General features: G+C 38.5%; 1 protein-coding gene across 1 annotated transcript in view; it reads right to left on the minus strand.

Moving 5' to 3' along the window:
- Window positions 1-1,875: 1,875 nt before the first annotated feature.
- Window positions 1,876-19,493, minus strand: part of LRP5 (LDL receptor related protein 5) — a 139,583-nt gene continuing 121,965 nt past the window's right edge. Inside the window, exons 16-23 of the mRNA XM_060769762.2 lie at window positions 16,968-17,177; window positions 13,672-13,797; window positions 10,881-11,117; window positions 9,950-10,060; window positions 7,700-7,936; window positions 6,793-6,932; window positions 4,262-4,359; window positions 1,876-3,174 (exon numbers count right to left, since the gene is read on the minus strand). Coding sequence (XP_060625745.2) covers window positions 2,913-3,174; window positions 4,262-4,359; window positions 6,793-6,932; window positions 7,700-7,936; window positions 9,950-10,060; window positions 10,881-11,117; window positions 13,672-13,797; window positions 16,968-17,177 — 1,421 coding nt within the window. The 3' untranslated portion in view covers window positions 1,876-2,912. The remainder of the gene's footprint in view (window positions 3,175-4,261; window positions 4,360-6,792; window positions 6,933-7,699; window positions 7,937-9,949; window positions 10,061-10,880; window positions 11,118-13,671; window positions 13,798-16,967; window positions 17,178-19,493) is intronic.

Genomic DNA, 19,493 nt, shown 5'->3' on the forward strand with positions numbered 1-19,493 from the left:
AAACAGACTGCTTTTGGTTCTTTCCCCCTCCTTTTGCACTGTAGCTTTTAGAGATCTTGGCTTCCAACCATTCTGCAGAAAGCAATAAGAGCATGCAAAAAATGCAAATATACAGGTAAGGTAGAGCAAATAGTACTGCTGTTTCTCTCAAGAAACTCCCCTGAAAAGGAGTATCACCAAGCAAAAGGCCTGAGCTTTGACCAGCACTCTCTTCTTGCCTGTCTTGCTGCTCTACACAAGTAGTCCCCGAGTTACAAACAATTGATTTACAAATGACTCATAGTTAAGAATAGGGGTGAGACAACAGGAAGTGAGAGGAAATCTATCCCTCAGAAGGGAAATTGACTCATGAAAGAGTTATCGGGGGAAAGGTGTCTCAACTGAAGCTCTCGCATCAATCCTTGTGTCCACAGCAAACCACATTTTTTTAAATTCCAATTTGTCAGATGGACAGAAAATGAGGTGAAATCTGAACAGGAGCACACGCAGCAAAACAAACACCACAGCTATATACACTTAAAAATGTATCTGTTTTGACTTTAAACAAATTAAACTTTAGAATAAACCTACAGAACCTATCCTGTTTGTAACTTGGGGACTGCCTGTATGCTGGTTCCCCATGGTATGAAGAGGGAGATCATCCCATAGTCATAAAATAGGGAATAATCCCATCCTCAGGCCACACGCTGCTGGAGAGTATATATGAACAGGACTTCATTGCTCAGTTCCAAGGTGAAAATGGCTCTGCATATAACAAAAATAGACCCCCACAAGCTGAACGGTTCATATGTGCATCAAGAAGTATCAGCTGGGAGTCACTGTGCCCTGATAAGCAGAAGCCAGGTGTTGGAGAGTGAAACTCATTAATAGACTGACCTTTAAACCTGATGTATCACTATTAGGACGGGAGACGCCTACAGTTGTGCCTGCAACACAAACCATAGAACCAGTACCAAAACAGTATTGCTGGAATGTTACACTAGTACCACAAGCTGCTATTGAGGCCCCAGGGTCATGCATAACTTTGACAGGCTGCTCCTAAGCTACAGATGTCTTAGTTAATGGTATAACTGTTATCTGAGAAGAGATTTCATATTACAGTCTACAAAAGACAGGGATGACACTCGGAAAAAGGGCAAATACTTGTTTCAATGGTGTATGTTCCAGGAATATGAGGGAAAAAATCTACTGAAAAATAGAAGTAATTTCAGAACATTTACTTTCAGTTTCCATCACAACCAATGAAATAGCCAGGGATAGGCATTCTGGATATTCATATCTAATATGCTTTAGCCATAAGCTCTGGATTTGGTGCATCTAGCACAGAGGTGCTTTCCTCTACCTCTGTGATTATGAGGCAATTTCATCCCTTCTAGGTGGAGTTAATGCAAATATTCTTTTCATCAATTTCATGAAAAATAAGCCAAATCTGTCAAACCTTCGGAGTTTTAAATCCAATTTGAAGTTTGTCAACTTTCAGTCAGCAGTAGGAGCCACGGTGGTGCAATGGGTTAAACCCTTGTGCCAGCTAAACTGCTGATCTGAAGGTCAGTGGTTTGTATCTGCGAGATGGAGTGAGCTCCCACCTGTCAATCCCAGCTTCCCATATGGGCACATGACAGAATCCTCCCACAAGGATGACAAAACATCAAAAAACATCCAGGCGTTCCCTGAGCACCGTCCTTGCAGACGGCTATTTCTCTCATTCCAAAAGCGACTTGCAGTTTCTCAACATAGGAAAAAAGTCAGCAGAAATCCTAAAAGAAGCATTCCTTCCTGAAAGAGAAGGAAGAATGATTCTTCTAAGCAGGTACCTGCTATATCCAATTTGTAAACAATTATATAAATGTCCTTCTCAATGAACTAGGGACACAATTTTAGCCAAAACATTTTTATTCAGCTGTCCCATTTTTTGTAAATAAAATTATAAACTCTGAATTTTCACACAATGGTTCCTGGGGCTAGAAATGAGGGACGGAGTGCCGTGAGCAACTGGCACTCACAGATCAGGGGGACTAATTCGTCTCAGGGCGAGAGTGACTTTTCAGAAAAGCACAACAATGAATAGTGGTACCTTTTCCCAATTTCTCTATTTCTATTTGAATCACGAGTCCCATGACTGCATACCTCTTGACAACTGCTAAACTGAATGTATGGGCTTCCGCAAAAAGTTGAAGCTTCATCGGCTTTTCCAATTAAATATTACATTGAGATTGTCAGAATCCTAAAGGGAGTTTTTGTGTAAAGATTGCCCAGTGGAGTTGCATGCTCATTTCGTCCTATTAAGAGTGGTTTGTATTAAATGATAAAGTGAGTGCAAGCTTTCTTAGGCACTGATTCTTTTGGAAAGCAAAATGGCGATGGAATAAATACAACAGGAGGGGCCTCTTTTTGCATTCAGCGTTCCAAAAGAAAGTGCATATTTGTGGTTAACTACCTATGATCAAGTATCCCTTAAAGCAAACATTTTGAATTTCCTGTGCGTGTATTTAAACACCACTCCCTTTCATTCACACAGTATTACTTACTCCTCTTTTTGATATTTAAACAAAACAAAACAAAAGCCAAAAAATCAACCACCCCACATTCCCCTTTACTGAATCAAAATGGTGATTTCAAAAAGCTCTCAGTATATATTCCCCACTTACTGCCTCCTTTGGAGGTCAATTTAAATTGTGTGACTTCAATGCAAAGGCAAAATATGGCACAAAAGAATGAATATTAAGTTAAAAAACACATCTTATAAATATTCTTTTGCTGTACAATTTTCACAGCCCTGGCCCACCCATTTTTATTCACATTATTAAAAGTTCCCACCCCATTTTAGATCATAAAATATATATTTAAAAATCTTTGTTCATATTTAAAATATATTTACAGGAGAAATAAAAGAAAAGTTCCTTCTGCTGAAATCATGAAGAGTCTGTACAAGGGGATGGGGGAGGAGGGTAGAGGTGGAAGTAACTTCGCTCCGTGGCCGGAGACGGCGGGCAGCTCTCTTCTGCTGACATGTACTGGCTGCGGGGAGTAGGAGGCGGGGGGTAGGGGTCTGAGTCTGAATTGAGATCAATATAGTATTTATTGGCTTTCCACCGGCTTGTTGTGTAGTCACTGTCACATACATCGGTGCTGCAGGGAGTGGTTGGTGGAGCTATCCCTCGGATCAGGTACGGCCTGAAAAATGATTTAAAAATAAATGTTAAAAGGCATTCTTCTTAACAGAGAAAGGTGAGGTGTACAAACACGACCATTTCTTTTTATCTGTCTCAAGGATGACAATGATTAAGAGGAAGCTAGGACACCAAGGTTGCCTATTGGGGATTCATGCTAGCACATCCTTTATCCTCTATCAGCCTGCCTATGTTCTGAGGCCAACATTAATACCTTCTTGGCAAAGATGTTTTTGCCCTCTTAAGACTTTAACAGTTAAGTAGGTTTTTGCTGCTGATGATTTTTGTTTTAATTGTATTTTAGGGACAATATCTATCTTTTACATTGTTTTTGTTTTCCAGTGCCAGACCATTCTGGGAGCATAGCCAATGGGTGGTTTGCGATTTCCTAAAACAACACATTCTTGAATTTTAAAATAAATCTTAAAATACATACATGGCATGTGTACTTATATTGGCTATTTGTAGTGGAGGTGCTAAAGTCAAGTCCACTGGCACCAGTGCTATGTCAGCTACATTTTACTCTGCATCAGGAGTGAGGAATCTTTGACCTTCCAGATATTTTGGACTGAAATTCATACAGCCCCTTTGCAACTGAGCATACTGGATGGGACATCTTTGAATTCAAGTCCAAAAACAGTTTATATTAAACAGGTTCTCTATCTTTCCTCTAGACCAGGGGCCCTCAAACTGTTGGGAGGGCCAGATTATAATTTGAAAAAAGCATGAATGAATTCCTATGCACACTGCACATATCTTATTCGTAGTGCAAAAAAACAATTTTAACAAATATAAACTTACTAGTATTTCAATGGGAAGTGTGGGCCTACTTTTGGCTAATGAGATAGGCTTGTTGTTGTTGTTGTTGTTGTGTGCTTTCAAGTAATTTGAAACTTAGGTTGACCCTGAGCAAGGGCTGGGTAAATGACCTTGGAGGGCTGTATTTGGCCCTCGGGCCTTAGTTTGAGGACCCCTGCTCTAGACTGGTATGTTAAAAACAGAGAGAATCAAAATAGAACAAAAGGTGGTTTTTTAAAGTTTAATTTAATTTTTTACACCATTGGTATCAACATTATATGATAAACGCTTACCTGTAAGATCTTGTTGTTGATGGAATGTTTGAGGAATAGAACATTTCTGTGTTATAAAGGGAACGGTCGGTGGCTGGTGAAGGTGGTGGATTCAGGATCTGTGGAGGCATAAAGTAGGAATCATGGGTTCATAGCTAATATCTCTGGGTGGAGCAAAAGCCCTGAAAATCATTCTGGCTTTTGTATGGAGGAGTTCGTAAACAAAATTTCAAGAAGAGACTTTTTGCATGTCCTTGGGATGACCAGATAACAAGAGGAACCAATTATGAATTTGACAAAAAGACAAAGCATGGTAGAAATTCCATCAGAAGTGTTCAATATTTGTTGTTGTTCTTGTTGTGCACTTTCAAGTCATTTCTGATCTATGGAGATTCTATCACAAGATTTTCTTGGCAAAATTTGCTTAGAAGATTTTGCCATTGACTTGGAAGCTGAGAGAGTATGACTCAACCAAAGTATTCCCCCTCCTTTTCTTCTTCTTTCCTTTTGGGTTGTTGTAGGTTTTTCGGGCTATATGGCCATGTTCTAGAAGCATTCTCTCCTGATGTTTCACCTGCATCTATGCCTGCCATAGATGCAGGCGAAATGTCAGGATAGAATGCTTATAGAACATGGCCATATAGCTCAAAAAACCTACAACAATCCAGTGATTCCGGCCATGAAAGCCTTTGACAATACCTTTCCTTTTGTTTTTGTTAATAAATTTACCAGGATCCTATTGGAAACAGCAACCTTCTACAAGCTTCCTGTACTAGTTATTTGTTGTGTATATGGTTGAGACTGCTTACTATATAGTATGTATATATTGGCATGCAGTTTTTCCTTAACTCTATAATGTTATTTGAAGTTGTGGTCGGGGCTACAGACAGTGTGGCCCAGATTTGAGAATATTCAGAGTGAGACTGCATTTTAGAATCCATTTGAATCAGAAGTCAGCTGGAACTCGGTTAAGTCCGTTGATGTCAGTTATAGTCTGAGACTGTTTGCATGAGAAGTATAGTTGATGTTTGCATCAGAAGTATAGTACAGTATGCTCCAATGAGTAGTCAGTTTATATTAAGTCTGTATGAGTCAGTTAAGATGAAACCAATGTGCCTGTACGCTAATACATGAAGTTTGTAAGTAAATCAACTATGTTAACTTTTAACAAAGACTACTTGTTATTGGTCTCTTGAGAGCATGATTTGAAAGCAATATATTTTATGGGAGAATAGATATCTTGGGGTAATTGAAATAACACTTCTGAAGATCTGCTACATATATATTTTATGCATTGGCATATTTTTGTTCCTCACAGTTCAAAGAGATAACCAGAGATATCAGTCTAACCGTTGAGAAACCTAAATTGCCCGGCATGAATACTAGTGGATATTATTTACCACTAAGGAGAAGACTGACTAAAGCAAGTTTTTAACTCTTCTCAGGAAGATTGTACTTTCCAAAAGGTTATGATTTCTAACAAGGTCATGCCTTTCCAAAAGGTTATGATTATTCCAGATAGTGTGAATGCCAATTAATCTCCAAAAGAATCACACTTCCAAAAGGCTATGGAGATTCCTGGTTTTCCAAAAGATCCTAAATACTCATCTTTTTGAACAGTGGCATCTCTAAAAAATATTATCATTTTAATAACTGATATCTTTAAAAACAGGCATTTAATCACTTCTTATATTTAAAGGGGACTGTTGTGAAATAATGAATAGTTGTAATCACATATTTTCTACTGCTTTTGCTATGTAGGTTTTTTTTAAAAAAAAATCTACCATAACTTTGACATAAATGGCTTGGATTTACTTGCTTAACACAGCTCAGAATAATGTGTCCTAATTGTTTTCCCACCTTCTGCTTTTCTTTACTGCTTTGTTTTTGTTTATGGGAAAACAGTTCAGGGAATTTCGATTGGCTCATGCTGATCCAAGACAAAATCAATGTAAATAAACAACTGATGGAATGTTTAGCTTTTGAGGCCCTCCACCATCTCTGACGGAGCATCTCCCTTTGTTTTCTCACTCTGGCTTACGCTTCTGGGACTGCCTAGTACCAAGTGTCTGAATAGGTCAGCAACATCAAAAAGTGTGGCAAACACAGAATGATTACACATTGCGAGGGGGAGAAAGATATAGGAATGCAAACACTCAGGAATGTTCTCAAAGGTTTTAACAAAAGCATGCACTACTAAACTGATCACTGTTTACTCATTAGTAGCCTCCCTGGTTGGACTAAACGCTTTGGGATTGTTCTCAAGGGAGCTGTTTCATTACTGTTTAGCAAAGTGAATGAGGCAACACCTTCAACAACTTAAAGGCTGAAAGAAGACCCGTGAAAAGTTACTTTTTGTAACTACAACTTCTGGAATCCTAGTAGTACTCATGCTGCTTGGGGGATTCTAGGAACTGTAGTCCTGAACTGTAGCTTTTCCAAGTTCTGTCTACATCTTTTGAGTATAACCTTCACTGACTGACATTTTATTTCATGTTTACTGCACAATTATAAATAGAGGAAGGGTGACTTTTCATATTTTCCAAACTTACCTGTGGATAGAAAGTGGCTTTAGTACTAGATGAACTACTAGATGAGGCCCCGGTTACATGGTTTCTATCATAAAGAGGTGCACCACTACTTCCTCCCATAAGGCTCATGGAGCTAATCATAGATTTTCCACAGGAGATGCCTACATGGATATAAGAGATGAAAATGGACTGAAGTTTAGCCAAGAACTGGCACACATACATAATGACGCACACTATGAAATCAATCCAGGCAATGATTATGGTTGCATACATTTCTGTATTCTGAAAATATCTTTTATCAAAAAGCTACTTTACCACCTTTACACAGTGGACCTCAATCCAATTGTTACTCCCACCTGAAAAAATGGACTGATCCAATGGTAAGTTCATCAATATGCACTTACATAAATTCAATTGATTCAGTTGGACTACACCAGTGGTTCTCAACCTGTGGGTCCCCAGGTGTTTTGGCCTAGAACTCCCAGAAATCTCATCAGGTTTACCAGTTGTTAGGATTTCTGGAAGTTGAAGGCCAAAACATCCGGTGACCCACAGGTTGAGAACCACTGGTCTACATTGTCCGAGACAAAACTCTAGACTGAGGCCAATGGCTCTTAAGCTACCAAATAAAACAATTTCTTGTTCCAGGGATTTCTGTCCATTCTTAATTACTAGAACTTGATGGGAACCGGTACACAAGGCAAACAGATTGACAAACATTATAGAGAGAGATAAAAATAAAGTACTGATTTGAATCTAGATCTCTAAAATCTCCTCTTTTGAACATGTTACAATATTAAATTGCCATGACAGCAGAAATGCAGTGACAATCATATTTTTAACCAAGATGCTATTTGAGAGATTTTGAAGGCTTAAAAATATACAAGGAATATATCATTAAAATTGTATCATATTCTTCTATTCTTACCTGTAAAAGTGCCATGCTGAGAACTCCCTGGAGCAATAAAATTTAAAGGAACATGAGGTGTACCACTGACATATTCATGTGGGAAAGGTCCGTTGGGCCCAGCATAACGTTGACATACTACTCGCTGGCAAACAAAGTACATCCCTCCCAAGATAAAAATGGAAAGGATGATACCAATAACAGGCCAAATAGCACTACTGTGAGGCTGAGATTCATCTAAGGATGGTTTAATTTTTGCTATAAAAACAAAACAAAATAAATTAGAATTATTTTGATACCCTGTCCAAGAGACACTGTTCTGACGATTAGCTTCAGCAAACAGCTTCTAGAATATAGTCAAATTTCCATTAGCAATTTCTACTTTTGTTAAAGGCACATAGCAAGCCAAGTATTGATGAATAACACTCTATAGCAAACTACTGATTACATATCAAGCATGAAGTAACAATATGATAAAACAGCGCGAATATACCCAGCATGAGTAATGGCCAAGGGGAGCACTTCTGTTTGCTTACCAATGAGTAACCTCCCTTACTCTGAGCAGCCCAGAGGGAAAAGCACAACTCAGAGATTTTGATATTCGAGGATGTTTTTGGGGGTGACACTATATTATTGCACTTTTTCATGGCAGGAGCAACTTGAGAAACTAAAAGTCACTTCTGGTGTGAGAGAATTGGCCATCTGCATGGACGTTGTCCAGGGGATGCTCAGATGTTTGATGTTTTACCATCCTTGGGGGAGGGAGGCTTCTCTCATGTACCTGCAATGGGAGCTGGAGCTGACAGAGGGAGCTCAACCTGCTCTCCCCGGATGCTGACCGAAAAGGGTTTAACCCATTGCACCACCGGGGGCTCCACTGGGATCATTATTATTGCACTGGGATGACACCATCCCTAATGACACCAATGCCTGGGTAGAAAAATGGCAGTGATAGCTCTTTTGCTCATCTCCTCATAGAAGTGTGGAGATGGGGTCGGGAGTGTTTCTTTTAGGTTTCCCCAGATTAGACTCTCACCACTCGACTCATAAAAGAGGATGGTTCCCTTTTTGATATGTGTTAATACTGTAATAACCTTTATCAAAAATGAAAGCTCCTTTTTAGAATGTCTGGGCACAAAAATGGTAGTATTTACAGTGCCCAACATAGCTAATGCTGAAGGATTATTGCAGCTCTAGGCCAAATACAACTAAACCATTAACCATCCCTGCTTTTAACATGAATTGCTCCTTCCCTAACCTGTGCTTTTCAGATGTGTAGGGGTAGAGATCTACCGTTCCCAAACAGCATGTGGACAATGGTGTGAACTGCAATCCAAAATCTAGACGGTGTCACGTTGGGAAAGGTTCTGTAGTATTTCCTCATATGGACCCAATTTTACTTTATATAGATTGCTTCTACTGCAGTTTAATGTTATTGCTTATAGGTACAGAATTGAGTTTTTAGTTGTGTGCTTTCAAAGAGTTCCCAACTTACGGTGACCCTAAGGCAAACCTATCATGGGGTTTTCTTGGCAAGATTTGCTCAGAGTGGGTTTGTCTTTTCCTTCCTCTAAGGCTGAGAAAGTGGGTTTCCATGGCTGAGTGGGAATCCAAACACTGGTCTACAGATTCATAGTACAAACATTCAAACCAATGCACCACCTTTTACTCTCCCTATTTAATTCCTACTCCAAGCTTTCTGAGATTATCTCAGAGCTTTCTTCTCTAGGTTTCCCCCCATGTATAGGTCCTAGCGCTGAGAGAATAGTACTACTACTATTATCCAAAACTCTTCTCTAAGTATTTATGGTTAATACAAACCACACAGGACTGAAGCCAATTTTAGCCACCACCAAAGGCTCAGACAAAAATAATTGCATCCGCTTTGGCCTTTTGAAAATTGCTGTTGGGCTACTTCTTGTTGGGGGCCTGATTGCAGCACAGCAATTCCTCGACAGGATGTGGACTGGGTTAGGTTTTTATAAACCACTGATTTCTTTAACACTACAGAACAGTATTAAAGGACGTTGCATTTTACATGCACACAGAAAGAAAGAAAGAAAGAAAGAAAGAAAGAAAGAAAGAAAGAGAGGGAGAAACAGACAAGACAGATCGACAGCCAAATGTGAAAAGTATCTTTTTGGATCTCCACAGTCCTTTAAAAAAGAGATCCCCCTCTTTCAACCCATGTTTAATTTCTCACAGAAACATTCAGAAATAAACAATATCATCCAGAATCTAGAAATAAAGCAGCAAAATGAATTTCCTTACCACATGCAAGTTCATTAGAGCCATCAATGCAGTCTGAAAAAGAGTCGCATTGCTGTTTCATAAGAACACACTGGCCACTGGCACATCGAAACTCATTTGGGTGACAAATTGCTGAAAAGGAAAGGACAAAAGAACAAGCTGTTATCATTCTCAGCCAAATCAAATGATAAATAGATTGTTATGCTAAAATTAAATAATATTTGTAAAAGCCTCCAGAGTGTACAAACACTTCACTTTTATCTACGTGCAAATTAAATATATGCTTCACTGTTTAATTAGGAGACCCCAGTGGAGCAATAAGTTAAACCCTTGTGCCAGCAGGACTGCTGACCGATAGGTCAGTGGTTCAAATCTGGGGAGAGAGGGTTGAGCTCCCTCTGTCAGCTCCAGCTTCCCACGCAGGGATATGGGAGAAGCCTCCCACAAGAATGGTAAAACATCAAATATCCGGGTGTCCCTTGGGCAACGTCCTTGCAGACAGCCAATTCTCCCACACCAGAAGTGACTTGCAGTTTCTCAAGTCGCTCCTGACAATGCCAAATCCTGCAGAGAAAAAGCAATTAACACCGCCTAAAGAGTTCCTAGTCTATATGGCAATATATGAGTGATATGGGTTATAACAGCCATTCAGCTTAGCAGCCACAGCCCTTCTAGTAATCCAACAGAGGAAGACAAGGAAGGGGGAAACTGCTACTGTGACAAACATAGATGGCATCTGTAAGGAGTCAAGGATTGCTTTTATGTTGCCTTAATTTGTACTTGTTTGGCACAATATCATGGCTAACCTGAGAAATGGCCTACTTTGGATAAGAACTTGGGGAGAAAAAAGCTCATGGTGGCTAGAGGACCGTGGACACTGTAATCTAAAATAACTTTTCTATGCCTTATCTCTGAAAAAAATTAGCAGATCAATAAAGAGGACATGTCTTACTTTCGCAGTCAGTTTCATCGGATTTATCTTGGCAATCAATTTCTCCATTACACCTCAAACGTCTGTCGATACATTGCCCTTTCTGACACTGAAACTGGTCTGCTGAGCAGACTGGACAGTTAGCTTCATCACTCTTATCATCACATTCAGAGAATCCATCACAGCGCCACGCCATTGGGATGCAGTCTATTTCCCCTGTTGCACACGTGAACTGATCTGGAGAACATGTTGGAGGCTCTGGGGAAGAAATGTACACTTACTTTAAAGTCTTTTAAAGCATTAAACTATTTTGGATGAAAAAGAAAACCAGAAAAATTAAACATAAATGAAAAAAGAGAATATCTTCATACTATAGTCCGTAATAATATCAATTCCTGTAGAAGGACAAAAAGTTAGTGCCCAGGACAGAGTGATTCTTTCTCCATCAAGGGTCAGAAAGGTGCACTTCTCCAAACTTCATGAGCCCTTATTACTGGGAATGGCCGATATATCTGATAGAGGCTGCAGTCTAACAACAAATGACTAAACATTTCCCATTCCTATCCACAGGATGTGTATGTCCACCATGGATAAATTGCCATGAAAATGCAAATGATAAAAAAAAAAACAAAAAACAAAACAAAACATATATTTTTTTAAAAAATGTTGGTTGATATTGTGATTACTGTGAAGTACTTGGCTTTCATTTCATATTACTATAGTCAAGACACACAAAAGTAGGAGGCTAAAAGAATGGGAGAGCTGGCATGGAGGACAGGACATTATTTTGGAGCTACAGCAGAATGCAACAAAGCAGTAGGATGAACGAGTCTAACACTGGAGATCTTTTACTAACTGAGAAACACGAGCCAATAAACTCTTTTTCATTTTCTCCAGAACAGATATGAAAATGCCAAGACCACGAAGCATGTTGTGGTCTTGAGGCAGAAACTGTTTATAAGGGAAATTACTCTCTCTGGGGAGCTCATAGTCCAGCAAACAAACCATTTAAGAGAAACAAGTATTTCCAAAGTAAACCCGAGAAGAGAAACAGTAAGATGAACTGTTGGAGAATGCTTCTTCCTTACAAGATGAAATATTTTGGATTCTCCAGAAAATATATCTGCAAATATTTGATTAAATGTTTTTAGCCATAACAGAGAAGTAATATATATGCTGAAATAAGACACTCCCCCCCCCCCCCCACATAAATAGACACTAGAGCTGGATGATTTTTTTAAAAGCCCGAAGTATCTTGTAAGTTTGTGGGAACAAGAGTCTCAGTCCTAAAGCAGAAAGGTCCCTTTGCTCCTCAAAAGGCAGACTATAAATTTAATTCTGAAAATTAAAAAACCCAACTCATATGAACAGTTCAGGCAACTGCACTGTGGTTTTGCATGAGGGGAAACTCTTTCGACCAGAGCTTGGAATCTGACTTTTAAAAAGTAATTAGTTATAACCACAATTTCAAGGACATATTCCAAAGGGCATTTTTGGTACCATTTTAGTACAATGTGAAAGTAAACTTTGACTTTTACATTCTACAAAAGTAACAGAATGATTATTTTGTGTAATATTACAAACCACTGGCTCATGGCGCCTTTCATACGTAAGTGGTTAGGCCACACCTTTGTAATTATATAAGTGACTAAAATAGTTGTACCTGAAAAGGACTGAGGTACTCCCTTATTATGTCAGGATCCTAAATAAATTTAAATATCTTGCAATTATGGGCAGGGAAAAGACTTAATTCCAGATCACTTGTTATTTGTTACTAGTTATTTCTGGGTTATGATGACTCCTCCTTGTCTTATTCCCAGCAAGAAAAGGACTTGGAAGCAAAATCAAAACCATCCAACACCCAAGCCAGTATGATTTGGACAGAGAGTAAGTATGCCAGCAAAACTAAGTCAAAAGCAAATTCAAAAGCTAAGCGGATGCCAAACTACCAGGATCCTTTCAGATGAGAGTGATCCAATAAGTCAGTCAGAGAAAAATATATGGTGACTGCAATCTTCCAGTGTCAACTGCCCAATGTCTTTGGAGGGGAGGTTGAGGTGTACTCCAATTTATAATCTGATTAATGGCCCACCGATTCCTAGATACAATCCACAGTTGATTTACATCACAAGGGTGATCAGAAAATAGAGAGTACTGTGACCAGCTTCAACTGGCAGAAGATCTCAATAGACATAACTCTTACAAAGTGAAGGGAAAGCAGATGTGTATTTTTTCCCATGCTAGTTTCCTACTATATCTTGTGGAGACATGGTGTTTAAAAAACTAATTTATCAGGAGACAGTTTTGTGATGATATTTCCTTCCTTTGTCCTCATATTGATGGACAAAGAACCGGAAAAGTATCCAAGTGTAAATGTTTACAATCTGCCACACAATCCTCACTACCTCTGAGGAAGCTTGCCATAGATGCAGGCGAAACGTCAGGAGAAATGCCTCTAGAACATGGCTCTATAGCCCGAAAAAACCCCCAAGAACCTAGTGATTCCAGCCATGAAAGCCTTCGACAATACATTGCCACACAATTGTTGACCTGTAATGCACAATACATTCTGATAATCATTTCCTCCATAAGGTATTAAAAGTATCTGAGATTTAATATCATAGGTCAAATGAGATGAATGTTTGTGCAAACTCTGCTTCATCTTTTTTTTAGTTTGCAACAGAATCGTGTTTGTAATGTAAGTATTGATTGTCAATCACAAGAAAACCAACATAAGATTGCCCCCAGGAGCATAAAAACTTGTAAGATCTACTAAAACCAAACACTGATTTTTTTCTTTTGGATCACCTACCTCCACATGTTAACAGGTTCTGTAGAAGCACCAAGTGAACTGGGCACGAGCAACGAGGAGTTCCATCTCCTTTGGCTATACAGATGTGCGAACATCCACCGTTGTCCCGGGAGCAAGGATGGGCAGCTTAATAAATAAAGAAAAAATGAAAAAGCTATTGGTTTATTTGTAGCTGTTGGAGAAGTTGTATGAAGAACAACTAAAGCAATACATGGGAAACTATGTTCTCCAAGCTAAATGCAGACTTCAACCCCTTATCTGAAGTTTGCATGGAACCCCTCAAAGCTTATGCAATGGACAACATAGTCAAAAACACTTGGCCAAAATTATCCTGAAAGAGTACAAATCTTTTTTCTATAGAATTACAAAAGTGGCAGAGTTCATCCTTCCCCTTAGATTCTCTAGCACATTTCTCTTACTCACCCACCCAAAAATAGAAACTCAAATGACAAAACTTTCCCCCTGTTTCCACTGCAATTATCCATCATTAGCATTAGAGACTGGAGCCATTTCATAAAGGTGTGTGTGAGAACGCACGTGTTATGGGATGGAACAAAGATGTGTGTTTGTTTTTGTAAATAATAGGGGTTGGTGCTCATCTCAATTTCTAAGCCAAAGAGCCAGTGCTGTTCGTAGACACCTCCAAGGTCATGTGGCCAGCATGACTGCGGAGCGATACCTATTGATCTACTCACATTTGCAATTTTTTCAAACTGCTAGGTTGGCAGAAGCTGGGCCTAACCGTGGGAGCTCACCCTGCTCCCCGGATTCAAACTACCAACCTTCCGGCCAGCAATTTCAGCAGGTCAGCAGTTTAACCCACTGCGCCACTGGGGGCTCCAAATTCATGGGAGCTAATTTCAAGTCAATATGCACTGGATTTAAGCACAAAAGCTGAAGGTTCCTAAATAACTAGTGCTATTGACTGATATTTTTTCTTGGACTTGGGTGTTACTCATGATCAAAAGGCAGATAAATTAATGGATATATGGAGCAGGGGTGGGGGGATTTTACTGAAGGAGGAAACTCACTAATAAAAAATAGGTATGTTTTTGATGTCCACCGGCTGATTCAGGTATGAAACCTAGGACACTCTACTATTGGTTTGGTCTTTGCTTCTAAATAGTCCCAATTCAACTCATAGGTTCATAATACTATTACATACAGTGATATATGAGCTCTATGAAAAAGAAATGGCAATGATGATGTGAAATCTACAGGCATACAGAGGGGTGGGAAATTAGCCAGGCTGGTTGGAGAGTTAAACTATCTGATTAAACTACTATCTTATTGAAGTTAGATGCCTGATGCTTGGAAAAGTTGCTCATAATGCTTGTAGTCGGTCAGCAAGAACCAGAAAAGTATCTCCCTATTTCTATATCCACCACTGAATCTATTGCAAGAAAAACCTTTCCTAAATTGAATAATCTGCTGAAAACAAGTTGTTGGGTAACTTGCATGTCTTTCCCCCCACATTTTATTAGTACTTCCAGGAGACATCCCAATCTGATGAGCAAGAGAAGCTGTGTGAATTCCATGTGGTTTGTACTGTGACTACACAGAACCAAAAAGTGAGTGATGATGGTAAAGATTAGTTTGGTGATGACCCGAACTTAGCTCCCAATTGGATTTAAAGGATGTAACCTGACTCTTGAATAAATAAGGAGCTGCTCAACATGTCCAGTCTTGTTTATTTTTTTAAATTTTAAAATAAAAAACAGCCAAAAATACACTTAAAACTAACATTTGTGGAATAACAAGTACACACTGTTATGTAATCCTGTTAACACATTCGTTTTAAGCAAAGGACACCAAAGAATCATAGACTGGCACCCAGAACAAATATTGTGCTGTTTCTCTACAGTGAATAATGGAAATACTCTAATACAGGATTCCAGATGGCCTTTTCCAGGAGCCCTCTAGCATTCAGCACCAAGGGAGACGGATCTCCCCAAAATGTTATGTTTTAAAATACTAAGGGGGCCAGGCACACATGGGAAGAAGGCTTATGGAATATGGGAATAAGGCAGCAGCATTTTTAGTTTTTCCAGTGTTGAAAACTTTACTTCTCTTTGAAATTCCCTATCTAGTACATCAAGGTTGTGGAGAGTTTTTTTTAAAAAAGCCTGTGACTACTTTGGAAAAAGGCAGAAGAAATCTGAGGCACTCTTGTTTACTTGACGGATTTGGAACGATTCTGGAACAAGATGATAATGGTACAAAGCATATGAAATGAAATGGGCTTGATGCATTCTCTTTTGCTTCATTTGAAACATTTTAAAAACATCTCTAAAATTCTCTATACATGTTAGGCGGGGTATAGTTTTGTGATACACAGCTCCAGTTTTTTACCAGCAAAATACTTTCCTAGGACTTTTCAACTGAAGAATTTTGGGAAAGAGCAATAATGAAGAAATGTAAAAGAAGTTGTTTAATGTTCAGAATGTAATAATGTGTGAATGTAAACAGTGTGTATTTCATCCATAATCATCATCATCATCATCATCATCATCATCATCTTTATTTGTATACCACCCTATCTCCTGAAAGGGTCTCAGGGCGGTTTCCAACATGTAAGGCAAAATATTCAGTTGCCAGAAAGATACCATACAGACAATTACATCAAAATAAACACATTCGGTAGGACTTTTAAATTAAACTTAACTCATGAAGAAAGAACACCTGAACATCATCAATACAAAATATTCTGCTAAAACACATTAAAGACAAAAATATTAAAAACCCATTTAATTGTAGCTTCATCAGAAGAGGTTCAACAAAACTAATGGCCAGAGTTACTCTTAGGAGCAGCAGAACTGAAAGAGCTTGTAGTGTGCCATTGATGGTGATGCATTTTGTTTCATGACCTCTTTTTACTCTAAAAGAGAGCATACAAACTAAATTAAACAGCTTTTGAAATGTGACTTATTAAATATAGCCTGGAAATTGAGGTATGCTTAATGTTTCAAGCAGCACTGTCTTCCTTCGTTTCTGGCACTTTATCAAATTCTAAGAAATTGTCAAGGACTCACTGGTGAAATCCACCTAGGTTCTGCATAATATGTCTCTTCTAAATCTGTCAAATGCTGGCTCTAATCTACTAATTTATGCCCCCAAAATAATTGAGCAGCAGCCATTTTTTTCTGGGTAGAACTAGGTCATTTTTGACTAACAATAGTTTTTTGTGACCTATAGGAAAACATCTTTAAAATAGTGAAAGTATCACATATTAGCACCCATTAAACTTGAATGAAACAAAACACCAGAGAAAAGTATGTAATTAATAATAAACTTACAGAATTCTGCCATATCGATCTCTTCAACTGCATGAATGCCTGAAAGATGAGCAATTCGACCTTGTATTCTGGCCCGCTTGTACCCATTCGTTTTCTCAATTCTTTCTATCATCTGCTGCTGGCGGTCAATCCAATATAGATGATTTCCTAACACTGTCAGACCCATTGGTTGAAGAATGTTGGAATCTTGTAATGTCACACGGTTAGCTCCTGAAAGCAAAATGTAACTTTGATGATTACATAAATACTTCTTTAAAACTATTTTACACAGGCACACTTATATAATATAACAATAAAACTTTATTTCTATTCTACACTCTCTCCCCACATGGGGATTCAGGTAAGAAAGTTTCTATCAAAGAAACTCCTCTCTACGGAGTATTTTTGTGCTCATCGATCCTCTCCTTTTTTTTCTTTTTGTCTTTGGTCTAACTGGAAGGTCTTCTAAACAGCCCTGGAAATGAATGGTGGTGGTGAAGACCTGGAGAAACACATAATTTCAATTGCCAGGTTGCAGTAAAATGTGTACAGTAAGTAAACAGTTCAATAAAACTTGAGCTGGAAAGGAATGAGATCCTCCTCATTTGCTCCTATACTCGTTATGTTACCTGCCTACAATAGTTGCCTCTAGAATCCCTCACTGAGCATGTGTGAAGAGCAAAACAAAAGGAAATGGGGAAATGAATTAACCTGATTCACCAGCTATTTTTAGCATGCTAAAAAGCATGGATTTACAAGTCTGGGCACCAAAATGGAAATCATAAGAAAAGTGGAGGCTTGTGAAATATTCACTTTGAAGAAGTTTTCAAGTGACCTGTAGAAGGTTCAAATTATTTTTTCTCATTTTTATGTTTTAACTGACCTGGTTGTTTCATTGTTTCCATTAGTTCTGAATGAATACATATTAAACCAATCTTTTTTGTCTGAGATTTGAAACCTATCCCTGCTTGTTCCATATTAGTTTTATCTCTTTTTGTTAAAGAAATAATTTCCAGGTAGACATCTACTTTGCTGAGAAAGCATTGTTGCTGAGTCAATGCTGAAAACACCTGGATGAACTATATATATAAAACAGTAAATCTTGTACACTCCATCTGTGGACAGCAAGTAGTGTATTTTCAATAAATTTAAACCACATTTAATTTTAGTTAGTTGCAGAATTACATTATAGTGAGCTTTTGGTATCTGCAGAGATCTGGTGCCAGGACCCCCAGTAGATACCAAAAGTGTCCATTCTCCAGTCTCAATTTAAAATGGCAATGGGCAGGAGCTGAGGCCTCAAAATGTAGAATGTGTATTTTTGTCCAGCTTTTGATTTTGTCGGTACAGCGTTTCTGTCCTTTACATATAATATTAAAGGTTACACCCTACCGATACCATTCCTGACTCAATGTACGACAGAATTAAGTCAAAGGAGTCATCTCAGGGAGGTTTGATATGTAGAGGTGGGAGAAAGATCACTTCTGAAGTTGAAAGAGCCTTGAGATTGTGAAAAACCTAACACTATTTCTGACAGTCATTAATTAATGTTTTAATCTTAATGAAATAATGCAGAATATGGTTTGACCCCCTACTTATTTTATATAGTTGGATCAAAAAACACCACTTTGGAATGGCTTCATTACATGGTATTTTCTCCATTGGGCCATTCTTTAGGAAGAGGAATGATATCACCAGGAGGCTTTGACTGAAGCATCGCTGCTGAATGAAGGAAGCAGCAACAGCTTTTTTTGGTTGAAGAAAAGGGGTATAAAAAGAGTGTAGTTGACCCACTATAATCTCCTATTAAATAAAAGTATGCCCCCTATCCCCCAAGAAAATTAGCAATCCCCCCTCCCCAAAAGCGTCCTTTGGGGACAGAAGTATTGGGAAGGGAGGGCTAATTTGACCTGCCCCACATCTATGTTTTTCTCGTTTTCTCCACAGTGCATTTTTTTAATTAGTACCACATGTCAATACTTCCATGTGGATTATCTCTGATACCTCTGTGAAAACATTGTATATCAAATCTATTTCTTCTACTCTGATTTTTAATGGTCACAGAATAAAATTACGCTGTAGATACACAGCGCACAAAATGCTAATAAGTAAGCAACTCGGCTAATTTACTGACTAAAATTAGTTGAGCTCAGCCAGGCATGCAAACGTAGCTTTTTATTCTCGCTGCTGCTATTAAATTGATTCAGAAGAATACAGTATACAAAGGCTTGTATTTTACAGCCCACCACAAAAGGAGAATTGCATGGCATACAAATTAAATTCAAAGGTGGAAAATGTATTAGGCAAGACATTTTCAACAATGCTTCTTGCTATTTTCTCTGGAATTTCCAAACGCATTACTCATCTAGAGCTTGGAGACAAGACATTTAAATTACAATAACTAGGAAGAATTACTTTCGGTATGCTTAAGCACTAGGCATAACTTCTTAGGATTTATAGCAATATAGTTATTTTAAAATTCCAAAAGCAATTTGCCCTATGACAAGTGCATCTACTATTGAAGCAGCTTATGTTCATAACATATAA

This window comes from Anolis sagrei, chromosome 1 (genome assembly GCF_037176765.1).
Source record: "Anolis sagrei isolate rAnoSag1 chromosome 1, rAnoSag1.mat, whole genome shotgun sequence".
Taxonomy (NCBI): Eukaryota; Metazoa; Chordata; class Lepidosauria; order Squamata; family Dactyloidae; genus Anolis; species Anolis sagrei.